At 36.8% G+C, this 18,903-nt stretch overlaps 1 protein-coding gene across 4 annotated transcripts in view; it reads right to left on the bottom strand.

Annotated features, from left to right (window-relative positions):
- LOC111868354 (alpha-mannosidase 2) overlaps positions 1-18,903 on the bottom strand; it is a 67,616-nt gene that overhangs the window by 32,807 nt on the left and 15,906 nt on the right. For all 4 annotated transcript variants that reach the window (XM_023858926.2, XM_023858923.2, XM_023858925.2 and 1 more), the window contains exons 6-13: positions 16,395-16,535; positions 14,344-14,504; positions 12,559-12,745; positions 10,339-10,516; positions 8,981-9,165; positions 4,798-4,983; positions 1,437-1,509; positions 1,152-1,346 (exon numbers count right to left, since the gene is read on the bottom strand). In XM_023858926.2, coding sequence (XP_023714694.1) covers positions 1,152-1,346; positions 1,437-1,509; positions 4,798-4,983; positions 8,981-9,165; positions 10,339-10,516; positions 12,559-12,745; positions 14,344-14,504; positions 16,395-16,535 — 1,306 coding nt within the window. The remainder of the gene's footprint in view (positions 1-1,151; positions 1,347-1,436; positions 1,510-4,797; positions 4,984-8,980; positions 9,166-10,338; positions 10,517-12,558; positions 12,746-14,343; positions 14,505-16,394; positions 16,536-18,903) is intronic.

Raw genomic sequence — 18,903 nt, 5'->3', positions numbered from 1 at the left:
AACACCAACAATTAAATCTCCAACCATAACAAAAAGAGGGCACTAATTTTAACTTTAATTTCAATTTTAACCTAAAATTTAAATCTGAAGTTCAGAAATTTTAAACTTTATTGACAACTTTAATTGTTTCTTGCATCCTGTTGTGTATTAAATGAATATTAGAGTTAATTTTACCGACCACACAACACGTTTTTTATTTACTGTCACACTATATGTTTCGACCTCAAGAGGTCATCCTCAGGTGTACGAACACAGTTGCACAATCACACGCAATCACATTCGTTTTTCCACTTATTTTGATCCTGTATCCTCTTCAGGTCCACGCTCAAATAATATGTGTCAAGTTCTTCTTATAAAATATAATCAAATCAAGGAACANCAGGATACAGGATCAAAATAAGTGGAAAAACGAATGTGATTGCGTGTGATTGTGCAACTGTGTTCGTACACCTGAGGATGACCTCTTGAGGTCGAAACATATAGTGTGACAGTAAATAAAAAACGTGCTGTGTGGTTGGTAAAATTAACTCTAATATTTATTGACAACTGTTATGACCACAAACAGTGTACCAGCTTATGCATCAAATAAATGTACTTGATGATGTTCAAAAAATGACCAAAATATGTTGTACAAACGAACATTATAGTGCCAACATGTATAGTGCTAATATTGTGAATGAACAATATGTTATGAAACATCACTGAGGTGTTATGTAGAGATGATGGTAAACACAAAACTAATTCAACTACAATGAGATAGGATGTTATAATACAGAGTTCTGGAACAAGCTTATTTGGTTATGGCAAAGCCATATACCATAAGCAAATCACAAAGTTTTTCCCAGACAATGATGAAAATTAATGCTTAGATTCTGGGGAGGAAACAATTTCTAGTCCTTAGTTATCTGCAATCTTATTTCACAAACTCAGTTGAGAGTCTAAGAGTCAACAGGTTATAACATTCATCAATAATATGGGAAATCTTACAGCTTTGTCGCAGAAACCATGAAGTTACACACAGAAGCAGTTACAGTTCAAACACTGATTTCCTTATTAGAAAAATTCCTCTAAAATCACAATTTTATACTACTTTAATAGCACAAATATTCAACATTAAAAGATAAACTCATCAATCTTCAGCATAAGCCCACCTTAACATTACGGGTAGATACCCTGAGTGTGACCAATTCCTCTCGTCTCCATGTCAGAGAGTTATACAGCACAACTCTTTGTGACTCAAAACCTTCACCAAAAAATACAACAGCCTTCTCTGGGATACTGTAGTGCTGCTTCCGCATATTGTCCATGTCAAAGTATACAAATTCTGAATTGGGTTGATATGGCACCTGGAATACATGAAGGATCATGTTATTAAAAATTCATCTCGAGGAAACACTCAATGATACGGTGTCAGGGTTCAAAATCTGTATACTCACTTGTGGTGGAGATAACAAGAAATGTGCAGTTTGTTGCATCACATGCTGCATTCCATTGATGGCCTCCAACAACCTGCAAGAGTAATGGAAATAGAACGGAAAAGACTGTGGCCCTAACAGTGAAGTAAGCTACACATATAATGCAGTTGTCATGATTCACTGTTTTCCTTGATCAGTTAATATTCCTGTGGTATTTTTGGATGTCAACACAACAGATTTTCAAATAAACCAATTCAATGTAAGGTCTGAGGTTTTCACGGTGGTGACCATGAAGAATACCATCTTCTGGGATGTGGTGCCATGTAGATCTTGTGTACACCAGCGGTTTGGAGGAATATATTGCCTCCAACTTCAAGAGAAGATGGAGGCGATATGTTCCTCTGAAACATTTGTTTACACAAGATCTACATGGTGCCACATTCCAGAAGACGGCATTCTTCAAACCAATGCAATATCACTATACTAACATCAGTTTTACTTCGTGTCTGCTAAGCGGCCTCTGTAGTCTAGAGGTAACGTTCCCACCTCATGACTCATGACTCGTAGTACGCGGGTTCAAATACCTGGCGGAGGTCGTCGAATTTTTAAGGGCGGAAAAATTCAGGGAACAAGTCCTCCGGGAGGGACTTTAAGCCATGGGTCCCGTGTCGTAGCATTACGGCACGTAAAAGAACCTCATATCTCCAAAGGAGGTCACTGAGCCAAATTACGGACGTTTCCCGCCCAACAGCAGTCTCTAATACCTCTGGTAGATGGGGGAAGCATTATAGATACCTCTCAGCTAGTAGAGCCAGTCTTGCTGGCTGGGCGGGACTGATGGTAAGCACTGGTACCGGTAGGATATAGAGACTGGTAGAAATCATAGAAGGAAACACAATGGACCAATACAGGTCTAAGTACATGGGGAAACCCACCCTCTCCAATAACTAACTAACTAGTGTCTGCTACATGTCTCGATCCATGTTTGGATCATCATCAGGCAATTTCTTAAATATGTGCTTGTTACTGAATTGTCCTAATATGGACCCATAGTCGTATTATTTTAAAAATTTATTGCTTTCTATATCTCGTTATAACATTGGTGTTTTTGATACTATAGCTAATCCTTAGGGCTAAAATTGTTTAAACTAGTGTTTATGTCTTGTCGATATGATGTAGGTTTCTGTGATGCTTGTCGTATATTAGAGGGTGAAGACGTCTTCTGGAATTTGTTGTTAATGCCTGTTTTATATGTTATGAATGATTATTTGCGTACAATTGTTGTTGTTAGTTCTATATGCATTTCTCCCTCATTTACTTATGTAGTATGGTAATGAAGTTATTTTCTCTTTGGAGTGTGTGTTTGTGTGCTTCTTTTGTATGGATGTTTTCTTCCTACAATTGAATGTTGTTCCCGTTTTGCAGTTCTGTGTGGATGGCCAAAAATACCACATTGTGCACCAGGATGCAGACAATAAAGACAGTTAATATTAAGATTCACAACTTTATGACTTAACTCAGTGAAACACTTAACTTCAAATATTGTATATATGAGTATTTACCATCTCCACTGCATGTACTTTCATGATCACTTAGAGCAATTCTTTAATTCTTAACCTCACAGCGTGTGGCACAGGAAAATCTGTATTTACCGGCCTCTTAGTTACCTAAATAGAAAGTGCTCCTATCCATCATAGTTTGACATTTCAAATCATATATTTATTATTATCTAACTTATTACAATAGTTCCAAACAAAGTATGTTTCTATTAATAAATGAATTAGTAATTAATGGTAAATGGTTATTTCATTAAAAGATTTTAATTTGTTGACAGTCATATCATGTAGGAAGAATCATTAATTTAGACAAAAGTTTAACTTGTATCAGGTCTACAATATTATATTTAAGCATCCTGTTACACTCTATATGATATATGATATAAATTCCCTCCTAAGTGCAATAATTTATTGTAGGTCTTTCATTTTGCTTTCTTCCACACTACATGTTTCGGCCGCACACGTAGTAAAGATAAGCAGCGGCACGCACACAGGAAGCCTACACAGAATAACACCTGTACAGTGCTGAAAGCAAGAAGTAGCCGCTGCAGCACTATAGACGTGGGGCGAGTAACCCTGAGAATCTTAAATTTTAAATTTTAAAATTTGGAGATAATTTTAAAGGAACTTTTTAAAATTGGAACTGAAGATTTTAAAAGTGCCAGTTCATGAATGTCAAAATTGATGTGTGTGTGGGTGACAAAGATGATGTACGAATCAGACAAATATCAGTGAAGTAGATACTGTTAGCCAATTGGGAAGACCTGTGTGTTTTTAAATTTTAAACTGGGTGCAGTGTAACAGCTATGTGAGCGTATACACCTGATGATGGCCATCTGCAGCCAAAACATGTAGTGTGGAAGAAAGCAAAACGAAAGACCTACAATAAATTGTTGCACTTAGGATGGAATTTATATCATATATTGTATCAGGTCTCTTGAAAAGATTCCAAAGGGTTCTGACAATAAAGTATAACACTCAGGATTACTGGGTTTTTGGACATTGTTCAACGTCTATTATTCTAAAGAATACAAAAGAATGCAATGTTTCAGAAACTGGATCTGTTTCCATCCTCAGTTGTGGGATGGGAGACCCCTACTTTGTTGGGCTCATTAGAAAAAGCTAACTTCAGTCACTGGCTGGACCTAACAGAGAAGGTGTCTCCTACATCACATGAGGACAGAAACAGATCCAGTTTCCAAAATGCTGTGTACTTCTGTGTTCTTTAGAACAATGGATGATTCAAAAGTCCAAAAAGCCAGTAACCCTGTGTCTCTTGAAATGTACTAATACCTCTTTCACCTAGTACAGACATAAATTTACTGTATCTATTCAAATACTATGTACACTTTCTTTTTGCAATGCTTTCTTTCATAATCAGGTTCTGAATGCACTGAACATCTCTGAAACATATAAACTGGTAGCAGAAATTCTATTTTGCAATTATCCAGAATGCTGTGCAAATATAAAAACAGCAAAGCCATGCAAAAATTCTTGCAGGTTATATTTTAGAGTTCATTTGCAACATGTGGTGTGTGATATGCTGCTAACATATTTGCCAAAATTACAGCATTTTAAAATAACAAATAAAAGGTATTAATGTCACATATGGTCATCTATTTGAAACACAAAGCATTTGTGGTATGCTAATATCCACAACCAACAAATTCATGAAAGATTATTATAAATAAGTAGTCTAAACCCAATCCAGTGAGAATAATACCTCTACCTTTAGCAAGAGACTCATCACTATTCTATTTTATGAAGCTGTAACTTTCAGAACAACAAAAGGGCTATGATCACAATGTTTCATGCTGCTCCCTTACTTCTTGGCATAATCTTCTACAACATGGTCTTTGGCTGTTCCAGTGATAGCATCATGGTGCTGAAACAAACTTAAACTTCTTCGTGCATCACTTAATAGTTTTGTAAGACCTGATTCTGGTGCCAGCAGCCAATCAGATGAGCTCTGCTTTGTGCCCCAAGCCAAAGAAAACAATAGCTCGGTTGCCCTGAAACATGAATTATGAATTTGGGATGATCACATTGTAGGAAAGTAATGACATACATTTTATTGAACTGAGCAAAATATTCACAACTTTATACATAAGATATAGAATAACATTTTTTTCTGTGTTATTTCTTATTACAACTACAATTAAATAAAGGAAAAATACATATTTAAATAATATTTGTTATACAGAAGAAAATCAGGCTGCAATATCTCATTCTCTCACTCTGTTGTGTGGAGTTCGTATCATGACTACCGCAACAAAAGTGACTATTTCTGAAGAACATGAAAGAAACATGGGAGTAGAGAATATATTATTTGTCTTGGTATAACAAGCAAATTCATTAAAATACTTCAACTGCATGTCTAGTGCATGTAAGCTCTGAAGTCATATAAGTGAAACCTTTACTCCACATTAAGTAGGACTAATCACATCGATATGTACAGCATGAACAGAACAGAGGATCATTAATATTAATTTGGCTGTATGACCATACCTATCCTTAATTACTGATTATACTCCTCCTGACATGTAATTACTCAAGGGGGAGCTGGTGTTGGTTACTGCTGATGTAGGTCAAGGAAGACAAGTGTTATATATCTGATTGAGGCTGCACCATAGCTCAAGCAGTTAGTCGCTGGCTTCCCACCACGGTGGCCCGGTTTCGATCCCAGGTCTGGCCAAGTGGGATTTGTGGTGGACAAAGTGGCACTGGGGCAGGTTTTCTCCGAGTACTTCGGTTTCCCCTGCCAATCTTAATTCCATCAATTGCATCAAAATCACCCTCACCTATCATCTGGGGCTGGTACAATAGGCCAGAAGTGGCCGCAAGACAAGGGACTTAGTCCCACCTAACTAGCAATAAAAAAAATAATATGTATCTGATTAAACAAAGGTATTCCAGTATTATTAACCTGTCAGCACTAAAAGTTTTAGATACTTTTCAATAAAATGAGAATGGAGAAATGAGGCTTCAGATTTACATAAAATGTAACTTTGGGGTAAAAAAAACCTTAGCTTCAACAATTTTAGCCAAATTTCATTCAAACAATGCAAGAAAAGTATTAACCGTTCAGCGTGGTTTGACGTGTATGTTTCATCAGGTATTTAAATCGTCTGGGGGGGTTCGACATCTATGTTTCGTCCAGCTGCACACCTATGTTATAACGTCCATAATAATTGATGGTTTTGCTGTAGATTGTTAGATTTTTCGCTGGCCTGTTGTCACAAGGACTATATATAATGAGACACGACTTTATCTGCGCTAAGTCATCGTTACATATGCCTGTCTTGCAGCAAAGTTCCTGTTGCTCTTGCGAGAGGTTTCCTCGTTCAATCTGTTATGAATGGCGTGTTTTCTTTCCTATGAAGTTATAAACAGCAGAGACGTGATATGTGCTGTGTTTATAATATCATATTGCCCTGAGCTGGCCACACTAACACACTCAATTGGAATTCTTAGAAGAGGGATGTCCAAAAATTTATTCTTGCAAGATCGATTAATTTCGCACAGTACACAGCACCCAGTTCTTAGAAAAACGTCACGAATTAAGGCAGAACACTATGGTCACCCCCTATGACGATACTGGTGTGTGTGTGGGGGGGGGGAGGGAAAGAACTCATTCCTTCATGTATTATCGCTCCAGTTGACGCCATTTTATCGTACTGACCTTGGTGGTCGTTTCGAGGGATGACCATAAATTTTTTTTTGAGCCAGCTAAGCTCTGCTTTCGTGCACTACATACCAGCCAGTTCTTAGAATAACTTCATGAATTCTGTGGTCACCCCTACGACATCTACTGCCGCCAAAATGGATGGAATATCAAAGGCATAGCAACAACCCCTTGTTATGATAACTCGTAACGTTGAATTTACTGCAGCTGACCTGACTAGCTAAACGCTCACGGAAAGACATTTCCTTGAACATATACCCCTCACGGGGAAGAAGGCAAGGCCGCACAGAAGATGTGTGGTTAAAAAAAAGAGCCAAAGAAAAGATACACAATACTGGTGTGGTGAATGTGGGGCAGCGTTGGGTTAAAAGAATGCTTCAAGGCCTTCCTTACACTGCTCAAATTCTAAACCAACTGCTTCCATTGCCGAGATACCGGGTGCTCATATTATAAGGTAAGGTTATAAAAACCATCTTTTAAGATCACTTTAGTGAAAGTTTCATGCTTCAAGGCGTACGATACACTGCTCAAATTCTAAACCACCTGCTTCCATTGCCGAGATACCGGGCGCTCATATTATAAGGTAAGGTTATAAAACCACCTTTTAAGATCATTTTAGTGAAAGTTTCATGTTCCTATCTCATATAATTTAAGAACAATGATGAATAAATCATTTTCGAGCAAAATTTAAATGGCCGGCTGAATATATTACCGCCGGAGAGACGGCAGTGGAATTTAAATAACCGCGCGAAAGGGTTAAATATGTGAAGAATATGAGAATATTACTTACGTTACATCAATACTTCAGCTTGGTAAATTAGTTCACAGAGCACTCAGTTGGGATCAACATTCCCATTAACACACAAATATCCCAAGCACATCAGTGTCATCCAGTGTCCAAGATTTCCAAGGTTTCACTGAAAATCTTATTTGAACACAGATGCCCCCAGCACTATGAAATGTTCTGCATATGGCTGGCTTCTATTATTGCTAAGAATTGTTCTATATTAACAGTCAGTTTTGGTTACTATATTTCCAAAACACATTATACAAAAATACTTGCTTACTTATGGTTTACTTAACATTGCTGTAAATGGTTCATAATATACAGCATCAGAAGTGTGATGATTAGTAAATGATAATTTGAAAAGGATGTGAAAGGAAGCAATCATGTCCTACTTTAAGGTACTATCCTAGTATCTGCTTGGAGGAATTGAGGAAAACCACAAAATCCCTCAGCCAGAATACTCAGTCTTCAGGGTGTTATCTGATGATGGAGGAACCTCCCAACTAAGAAGCAACAGTGCTAGTCATTTGGATACATTGTTCGGTATAGTGAAAAACAGATAAAAAAATTTACACAATGTCTTTTGTGTTCTCTGCTGCACCCTGTAGTCCAAAACCATCATTAAAATGTTCCTTGCACCCTTTATGTCTTCCCATTTGAAATCTATCACTAATACCTCTACCTCCTCCTCCTCCTCCTCCTTCCCCTCCCCCCCTCCTCCTCCTCATCATCGTCATCGTCGTCATCATCATCATCATCCAGTAATATGTCAACTGTAGCATAATTATCCACAAATTTTCACCATTAATGTTTCAATATAATTAGCTTCATTCTGAATCACTTGAATCTGAACTTTTAGCGCCACTGGAGCATTCCACTGCATATGTACAGCACAACTGATTTCTTCTAACTCAGCATTGGCTACTATGACCTTCAGCTTCCAAAGTAATAGATCCTGGTTCCACTCAGCTGCAAATGTCTCTACATGTCAGAAGCAACAGTCAGTCACATGGTAAAGCACCTAATGGCAGGACAGGAAACTCTGTCCATGAAAGAAAGATGAGACTTGTAATTATCCATGTCATGATGAATAATTATGAAAAAATGGAACAGAAAGTTCCAATTTTCAGCTTTCAATGCATACACACATTTACAGAATGCCTTAATAGTCACACAAAGGAAGCCCTAAGTAAGTGATGTCACTGACATGATCCAGATGGCACAGATGGCACTGAGGGGTTAAACACACACAAAAAGTTGAATAAAAATCAAAATTTATTGATACATGCCCTCACTTGTATACTGTCACTCACAGAACAACACACCAATAACCAGCAAGGTTCATACTTTTAATTGATATCATTACTCCAGGTTTACAACTAAGGAAATTATAATAAGATAACTACATGACTGCCCTCTATAACTTCTACTGCAACACAGACATGAGGATTAAGTACAGATCTGGGGGAGGGGAGGGTAAGCAACTTTATAAAAAATGCAACATGAGACACATAAATAAGACAAACAACATACTAACCTGACATAAGAGACAAGCATACGGTCCACGCGCTTGTAGAATGGACGAGATGTGTAGTAACCACTCCAGTAGTGATCATCACGATCTGCATAAGTGAAGAAGTCTCCAGAGAGAGAGAGGAACCCTTCCGGCATGCTCTCTTCCCTCACTGCATTAAAATAGTCCTTCAGTGTTCCAAACTGTGCCTGTGGGGCAATTTATATGTTATAAAAATATAGCAACTGTGTGATGTGTCCAACATGTGCCTAAAAGGGTTTAGTAAAACTGAAACATAGCCCTTGTAAGAAATAAGTGGAATGGTATGCTCTAGCATAGTACACAAACTTCTCAAATGTGATCTGTGTGGTTCTGCATGCCTCACTGGCCTTCATACTCATTTGATGCAGATTTTATTACAGGTACAACTTCGCTATTGTGTAACCAATCATTCTACAGACACACTGAAGAGAGTAAGGAATTATTTTTCTTAGTAATTCATGACATATTCACCACGCTGAAAAACATAAAAAGTATCAGATCTGTTCATTTTGGACTTAAGCACCAGGATCATGGTCATAGGCATCACTAAGATTCAAAAACAAGACTTCGCCACCCAATGGTAACATCAAGCAATTACGGTTTTCAGCTTGACATTCAGCTCCTAGTTTTCTCTTCTATGAGGGAACACAGCATTCTACACTACAGAATAATTACTGTCAATTCAAAATCATGGGCAACATTTATAATAAACTGAATTCAGATGAGCTTACTGCAAGACATGTTCTCTAGTTAACTAACTGCATCGATCAGAAGCCTTCTTGGGAAGTTACCGGTCACTCAGTAAGTAAATACATTTCCTGTTTTTACATAATTTGAATTTCATTGCTATGTCCACAAGAGATTTATTAAACCCTGTAATGAGTCAGATGAATCCAGTCCACATCCTAAAAATTTAGTCTTTAAAAATCAGTTTTAAAATTATCCTCCCATCTATGCCTGTATCTCACAAGTAGTTTCTGATCTTCAGGTTTACTCACTAAAATTTTGTAACCTACTCTCACTTCTCCATACTTATAACACATTCTTCCCATCTCATTCTCCTTGATTAGATCATCCTAATAATATTATCTGAAGATTAGAAATTATAAAAGTGCTCAGTGTGTAATTTTCTCCAACCTTCTGTCACATACTATAACTTAAGTTAACGCATTCTTCTCCATACTAGGTTCTTGAACACCCTCAATCTATGTAACACACAATAATGCTACAATATAACATGAAAGCCTTGTGCAAAGCTACATAAATAATAAACAAAAGGAAGCAATATAAGGATACTCCTAGCAAACTAACAAGCAGCAATTGCAAAGCAGTACACAGACCTCAACGTTCAGATGAGGCTTGCTGTTCCAAAAATCAAATATCTTTTGGTAGTTATTGTACTGGGCATCCCATTCTGATGCGTGGTCATAACGAAAATCATCACCAAGTGGGGCAAGAACAACATTAGTTTGATATAACTGTGCTTTCTTGCGGTACTGTTCAAGCAGCAACCCAGCTCTGCAAGAAATAACCAGCTCTTTTTAAAATAAACATAGGTTTAATGGACAGTACTAACAAAGTTTCTGTGAAAAAGTGTCAATAACTAACACGTTTCAACAATGCTCCAACATGATCCATGAAAGTCAAAGTGTAAGACCATATTACAGAAAGAAAATTGAAAGAACTCTTGATCAATAATAACAATTATGACAACTACACACAAGGTTATTAAAAGAATTTCGTTAACCTCTACAAGTTTGGGCAAGAAAAAATTTATCCCACAGTATAAAACTCCATCTCTGATGGCACATGTCTGCCCTGAGTCTGTAACAAAAAAGGCAGCTCATTTTGCACAGAGACAAGCCTGGACACTGTGGGGTTCTCACATGAATAAGGCCTGGCAATACTGAAGTAATAAAAATAAGTGTAAATAAAAGACAAAAAGTATCTATGTACGGTTTGAGGTTTTCTCAGTGGTGACTATGAAGAATGCCATCTTCTGGGATGAGGCACTGTGTGGATATTGTGTGAACCAACATTTCAGATCTACACAGCACCATATCCCAGAAGATGGCATTCATCAAGGAGTATCTATTCAGTACAATTCAGGTCATTCAGTATGATACAGGCCAATGGTCTAGCAAACAAATTAATTCCACACAGCAGAGTCATCCTTCATCCTTGAGAAATTATGGAACCCAAGCTTCATCACCATGTTCCTACAAGCCCACCACTGGTCCCTATTCTGAGCCACATAATCGACCCATCCTGTTTGTTTAAAGATCCATTTTAATATTATCTTCCCAACAATTTCTGTATGTTCCAAGCAAGCCCTTCAGGCTTCCCACCCAAACTCTCCAAACTCTTCTGTGCATTTCTCATCTCTTCCATGCATGTTACCTGCCATGTCCACTTCATCCTCCTTGATTTTATCATCCCAATAATACTGAGTGAAGCATAGTACAAGTTATGAAGCTCTGCATGTAATAGGACAGTAACAACTTCATCATCAAAAATGTCATTGAATTCTCTTTCCAGATTACAAATCTTTGTTCTGGAAGACATTGTAAAAATTAACTGATATGATTTGTACTATTTGTCCTTTTCCAAAAAGTCTCTTTATATAGTTCAGCAGATATGCTATCCCACACTTTACAGGACTAAGGAATTAACTATTTCTTAGGCTATTTAACAATACACCTTCAACTGCACATAGAATATACAGTCAAATCAAAATGAATATTTGATTTGTTTCATTCTGGTCCGTCACACTAACAATTATAAACACAAACCACTCCGTCCAGTGTGATATGTAAGTTTTTACTATGTTAAACTTATCTCCCTTACATGTTTCGGTCCTTACGGGCCATCTTCAGAAGGAACATCATTACAAACTGGAAACTACCATCACAATAGGTGTTTTGATTTAAAATACATACACTTATATCCTATAATGCACAGTAGGCATAAAGTTGAACTTTTCACAATCACAGCAGCTTCCTGGTGTTGTAAAGTTTCTAAAAGTTTCTAGATGTTACTTAAAAAACCTTTATTGTCAATAGTTAACATTTTTTTAAACCACGTAGGTTCGTGTCCGTACTCCTATCGTCCTTCTTGTATGGGGCAGATTTTGTGCCGCCTGTCTATCTTGATGAGGAGGTTCTTGATGTCATCCAGGACTTGTTCGTGGCTTGCTGTGTTGTTGAAAACATAATAATGAATGACAATTAGATAGGGATTTGAAAGAAGGCAGTTGTGACCTATTTGAAGACAATATTCAGGCATGGATTAACTGAGGAAATCCACAAAACTCTCAGTAAAGATAGCTATAAATTTTGCCAGAACCTGAATCAGATTTCTTCCGAATAACATAAACGACGCTGCTAACAATACATGTTTGGTGCCCCTAGAATTGTAAACAGGAATTATTAAAATATCACTCAAAACATGTAGGTCTTAGAAACCTTCCAAATCTGAGTCTACATACAATCTAAGGTAAAATATGTTCCTGGTGTGGTTTACAAAATTGACTTCAAGCTTAAAGCAATGGCTTAGCTCACCTATGAGCTACATTCTGTTTTGTGATGACCTGTGGGGGAACTTTCCATGGACATGAGATGCCATACCCTGGCAGTCGGCGGAAGTCAAACTGACAACATATTTTTGGGTCTGGTCCACATGTATGTGGCACATCATAGCTATAGAATGGCATCATGTGTGTAAACAGATCTGAAGAACCATCACCATCTGGAATACAGCAAAAAATTAGGGACTATTAAATCTTGCCTTTCAATAAATTAGTCTGGACAAAAATTCTGTTTATTCTTAGGCTGCATCGATTCTCTGTGGAGTGGAATGCACAGAAAAATTTCAACATTCCTCTGTAGGAAACTGTCAAAATTGGTCTGTGGAGCAATTAGCCCTACAATCAGTAACCATAAATGTTCCATTAACTATAACACACGAACAGTGCCATAGGAAGTGAAGTGTTTTAAATCTCATAGCACATTAAAAATCAAAATTAATCAGAAAAATCAGCTTTTTCTCTATTAAAGTAATCTTAAATACCAAAAAAGTTTTATTTTTTTATTGATGTCTTGTAAATACTCCTGTCAAATGTAAACTGGTTCCTATTTAGCTCCAAAAGTTCTGGTTCCCAGAGGAAAGCCTTCACATGTTTCCGTTCAGGTGTGGGCTTGCAGTATTCTTCATGCTTTTGGCAAAGTTATTTAAGTATGTGATGTGCAATAATTGATATTAAACACACATGACATATGTGAAAACAACACTGCCATGTAAGATTTGAGGTTTTCACAGCAGTGGCGCCATGTAGATATTGTGTTAACTGATGTTTCGGAGGAACGTAGCACCTCCACCCAGGGTGAGCTAGTTCCTTGTTTGCGGATTTTCTTCTGTTTTCTTCTACCTTGAAGATGGAGGTGATACATTCCTCCAAAATGTCGGTTAACACAATATCTACATGGCTCCACATCTCAGAAGACTGCTTTCTTAACATTGCCATACCTTGGCTACACACATAAAAATAGCAAAATCTATACATAATTCAGTCCATAACCCATGCACAGTTATATGCAGTAACTAATGCCACATACGTTTTCAATAATCCAGACCAATTTCAAGCCACTTATTATTACATTTCCAATGGCTTATATGATTTTTATCATTTTATATATTGCCATGTGTGACTCACTAGACACCGGGTTTTGATTGATTATTGGATTTACTGAACACATATAATTTGTAACTACAAATAATTATGATGCTTTCACTAATCTATACACTCCACAAGTTACTACTGTAAATACCAAGTCTATATCTTCAATGGTCATTGCTAGGTAGCAGCTCCCAACAGTATACATTCCTCTGCTCCCATACTCATGTCCTTGCTGCCTGGCTACCATCTAACAACTGACTTACACTCTCGACTGGTCCTCATTATCTAGCCTCAGCATGGCCTGCACAGACAACACTACATCCAAGAGCATCCACTGTTATAGAAGCGTGTTTACAAAGCCACTGGGCAGCAATGGCCATCTCTCTTCACTCCACTACTCCAGCTTTCAGGTGTTATGTCACAATATTTACATATTTTCCAATTATTATTGTTATTTCTGTAATAACTCTTTATGGATTGAGATCAGTGTTTCTGAAATATATTACATATTTTGAAGTTAATAAGCTGAGACCTCTTAATTTTTAACTTAATTCATCTTTCAGTTTGAACGGTTATTTTATATTTTTAATAAGACATGATTGATTGCTCATTCCTGTAAAGTTTGAGAGCCAACTACTTCTTATATATACATAAATTTGAATCACCTCACCCCACAGCTGTCTCCATCGAAATTCAAGGTTCTTGTTGCGTGCAAGATACTTCTTGACAGAATAATGTACACGCTGAATAACCAGGTTCTCAAGTCCCATCCTCTTCAGCAGATATGCCATCGTGGGTGACTGTCCAAATGGATCTATGGACCAACTATTCCTACAATCAGTAACCACAAATGTTTTGTTGACTATAACAAATGAATAATGTCAAGAGAAGTGAATTTTAGATGTCATCTCATATTTAAAATTCAAGTTCATCAGAGAAATGACTTTCTTTTCTTCATTAAAATAATCTTAAATATTAAGCAAGTATATTTCTCAATAAATGCCGAAATGTCATATACATAGACCAAACCTTTAAAATCAGGAATGTGACATACTGAATTTAATTTAGCTCTTACCAATAAGCTTATCTAGTTAATGAATATAAAAACTGTTAAGATGAGAAAGTGTTCTTTGACTTCCAATTTTCTTTGATACTGCATAGTAAGAATGACTCAGTGGAAAAGATGTCAACTTCTTCAGAGAACTTATAAAGAAAATTACTAAACCTTAGGCTTATGTAATGGATTTTTCATCATGAAAGTATACATTCCTACAAAGCACCTTCTGTACAATGCTTCTGGGCTAAAAGGTAAATTAAAGTGTTGGAGCATCCACTATACTAACATGATTTGGCCAGAGAACGTTTCACATTCCCAGAACTGAAAATATCCATGAAAGGGTGTCAATATGAATCATTTGAAGGCATTCAAAGGAATGTAATGACAGTACTAAGAGTAGTTTCAAAAAATGATTTTCAGAAATACACCTGAGCATGGGAGACACAATGGAATGTGAACATGAAGTCAAAAGGAGATATAATTTCAAGGTGACCACTTAGTAAGATGATGGTGAGAATACTGTGGCATGTAGAAACCCGTTGCGAGATAGGAACCATGAAACTGACAACAAAACGTCTGCTGCCAGGCAACAGATTTAAACCAGTGTGGCTGTTATAGTTACTCTGTCTATGGGCACTTCCTCTAGTGACAATATGTATCTTCTTTAAAGAAACAGTTTGCTTATTAAACTTGTAACCGATTAATCCTTTTTAATAATATACTTCAACTAATTTATGTATACATTTATTATTTTTATAACTACTGTATTTTGTAAGACTTGAATTTGTGGAATTGCATAAATCATCACACGCTGTATTATGTCATGGGCTATACATTAAGTGGGAATGACTCAATGTCACATGACTTCTTATGAAGCTGATAATATAGGGGCTTTCCCCTTGTTCAGAAAAGCATGATGTAAGCTTCATAAGTTAGTTAGAGCGGTACTTCCCAGGGTATGGCCAATGGGAGACACTAGCTATTGAATGACATCATGCTAATAGCCAACGGCATGACACGCTTTTCCTTTTGTTCTAGACAGACAAAGCATAGGTCTGAAACTGTTAAGACATGTATTCGTGTCGCTCCCAAAAAAGGGAACAAAAGAACTACAGATAACCATCAACAGTGTTACTAACGATATAAATTTGCATACTAAATAAAGTGTAAGTGTTCATGTATTTGTTGTTGGGTTTTGTTGACTGCCTTCTTGGAACCAAGGCCCACTTAACAACCCTGTGATAGTCTCATATTCTCTGCTGAGTGGTGCCCAAGATATACTACAGAACAACAGGATCGTTCGGCTACAAAAAAGGTGAGGCTACGTCTCCGCCTGAATCTTCGGAGTCACTATAAGGCGATTCACAGCGAGCAGCTATGTCTACCTTAACCCCTCACAGCGAGCAGTTGCGGCCATCTTAACCCCATATGTAGTTCCCTGTGGTCAACGGGCAAACAACGGTTACAAACTGACTGATCTTGTACACATGTATACATACACATCTGAAAGTATAAAATGACAAAAATGTATTTATTTATTTATTGGCACTATTAGTAGCTCAGACTTTGTAGTATCAGATGGAACAGGTTGATTAACTCATAACTCATTGGGAATGGAGGTGAAAGGATGACAAGGTGGCCTATTAAAAAAACCATCAACGCACCTGGGTTTAAACTCAATCTGATTCAATAACCACTGGTGCCCTTCCATCATCTGTAACAGCATTGAGAAGTAATGTGTACTTGCTTCATCATTCATCACCCAACCACCTGTTACTATCTCCAACTGCCCATCAGATATAAGCCTGTAATCAATACATACACAATTTTCAGTCACATCTTGCCTGAAAAAACCAATAGGCTTACATACTACAGAACTCCAATATTTTCTCAACCATTGTTCTTTGCCCATATTTAAAAATGAACTGAAAATGGTGAGTGAAAACATGGGCTTTGAAGTGTCTGAAATAAGTTTTTGATTCAGTGAGCAATCTCGTGTACTATTTCTGTCAACTGAAAAAAATCCAATGACCTCATCAGGACTTGAACCCGTGACCTTCCGGCTTGTAGCATAGCGCCTCAACCAACTACACTATGGTATGCCCCCTGCAAGTTATTACAATACATATAATATGTAACAAAATTACTGCATAACTATGAGAAGCTGATGGGTTTCAAATTAGCAGTTGTTTTCTTATGAAGGTGCAATATCCTAAAAATTAAGCTTGTGTTACAATTTTACAAAACTTAAACACTCATGCATTCATGGAGCTCAGCCCTTCTTGAGAAGCTGCCTACATCTGACGAATGCAAAAGATCTGATCAGTAGTTAATCTGTTACATCAAAACCCACATAGATGATCCCCAATAATTTCATCTATGTATGGACTTAATATTGAGATAATAGTGGATAAAATTTTGTACAAAATTGATAGCAGTGATATCCCCTGATAATTACTACAGTCAGACTCCTTCCACTGACCAGGCAATTTTTCTTTATCCCAAACAGAATTATCTTATGGTTCACAGATTGTAATATTTTGCTTCCTGCTTGAATGAGTTCTGCAGCAATTTGATCACTACTTGATGATGTATACCTTTTCAATTTTGCAATAGCAATTTTAATCTCAAAAGGGCTAATATCAGGTACTAACAGCTCAGCTGTATGTATTTCTATCTTCCTAACATCACTGACCCTATGTATATTCAATAATCGAGAGAAGTCATTCTTACACCTATTCAAAATGTTGTGGGAATCTGCTAGCAGATCACCATTCTCATCCTTCACCAATTTACTTCTAGGTTGGTAGCCCTTCTTAAAGTCATTTAATCCTCTATACAGGTCTCCAGTGTTCTTGTTCTTACTGTTTGTTGCAGGCTCATCAATTTTGTCTTTCAGATATTCCTCTTTCTATTCCTGAAATGCCTGTTGGCTTCACACCTTATACTGTTCTGATTATCCCCATTTGTTTCGCTTCAATCCTGTAACCACTGCAATTTGGCTTGCTTTATTCTGTCTAATAATTTTGAGAATTCTTCGAACATGGCTTATGCTTCTTCAGTTATAATAACCCAGACTCTCTTTGGCAGAAATTTTGATATTATCTCTAATAGTTTCCCAAGCTTTATTAACATCCTCCTCAGTATCTAAGTTTTCCAAAGCTGTGAACCTATTTGAGATTGCAACACAATATTGCTCCTTACCATCTACCTTGTTTAATTTCTTGAGATTGAACCACTCCATATGAACTATGTTTTGTTCTTCTACTCACTGCCAGTTTTTCCTAACCTTTGGCACCACCAGGTAGTGGTAAGTATCACAATCTGCTGCCCTGAATCATCAGACATCAAGTATACTTGAATGCCATCTCCTATCTATCAAAATATGGTCTATCTGATTGTGTATCTTCCCATAAAGAGATGTCCAAGTAAATTTATGAATATTACAATGTGCGAACATTGTACTTCTGACAATAAGATTTTTAGATGTGACAAAATTTACTACTGTAACTATTGTCATTGTTAATTTCATGTAAACTCTTATTCCCAGTCATTGGTTTGAAAATGTCATCCCTACCTACTTTGGAATTGAAATATCCTAACAAAATTTTCATACAGTACTTTTGGAATTAATCAAATACATATTCTAATTCTTTGTACAACCCGCCCTTTATATAATTAATTTTATCTTCTGTTGGGGCATGAACATTCAGAATGATGATATCACACTAGAGACCTCTTAGTATTAGGTATGACATCCTATCAGTAACAAATTCTACCCTCTTAACTGCTGATATGTCTCTCTTATGTATGAAAAAATCTGTACTTAATTCATGATTTTCATTCCCCTTTCCATAGAAAAATATATATACTCCTGATGGTTCGGTGCCACCTGCATCCCATCTGACCTCCTGTACTCCCACTAAATCTAACTTATATTTTGAGATTTCTTCTGCCATTGTCCCATACATACTTCTAACATTCCAAGTACCAGATCTCACATCCATTTTCTTTCACTTAGGTAAAGACTGCAAAATATATTTTTGGAGAGATGTTTTAATTCACATTAAACATTATTTTAAATCATAATTAGGAATACTGCACACTGACAGCATATAAACCTCAATATCAATTATGTGAATCACCTTCAATGCCTTCTACCAAACATTTTCT

The sequence above is a fragment of the Cryptotermes secundus genome, unplaced genomic scaffold (assembly GCF_002891405.2).
Source record: "Cryptotermes secundus unplaced genomic scaffold, Csec_1.0 scaffold2065, whole genome shotgun sequence".
In the NCBI taxonomy this organism is placed as follows: domain Eukaryota; kingdom Metazoa; phylum Arthropoda; class Insecta; order Blattodea; family Kalotermitidae; genus Cryptotermes; species Cryptotermes secundus.
The sequence above is the reverse complement of the archived record's forward strand: the minus strand, read 5'-3'. Positions and strand labels throughout refer to the sequence as shown.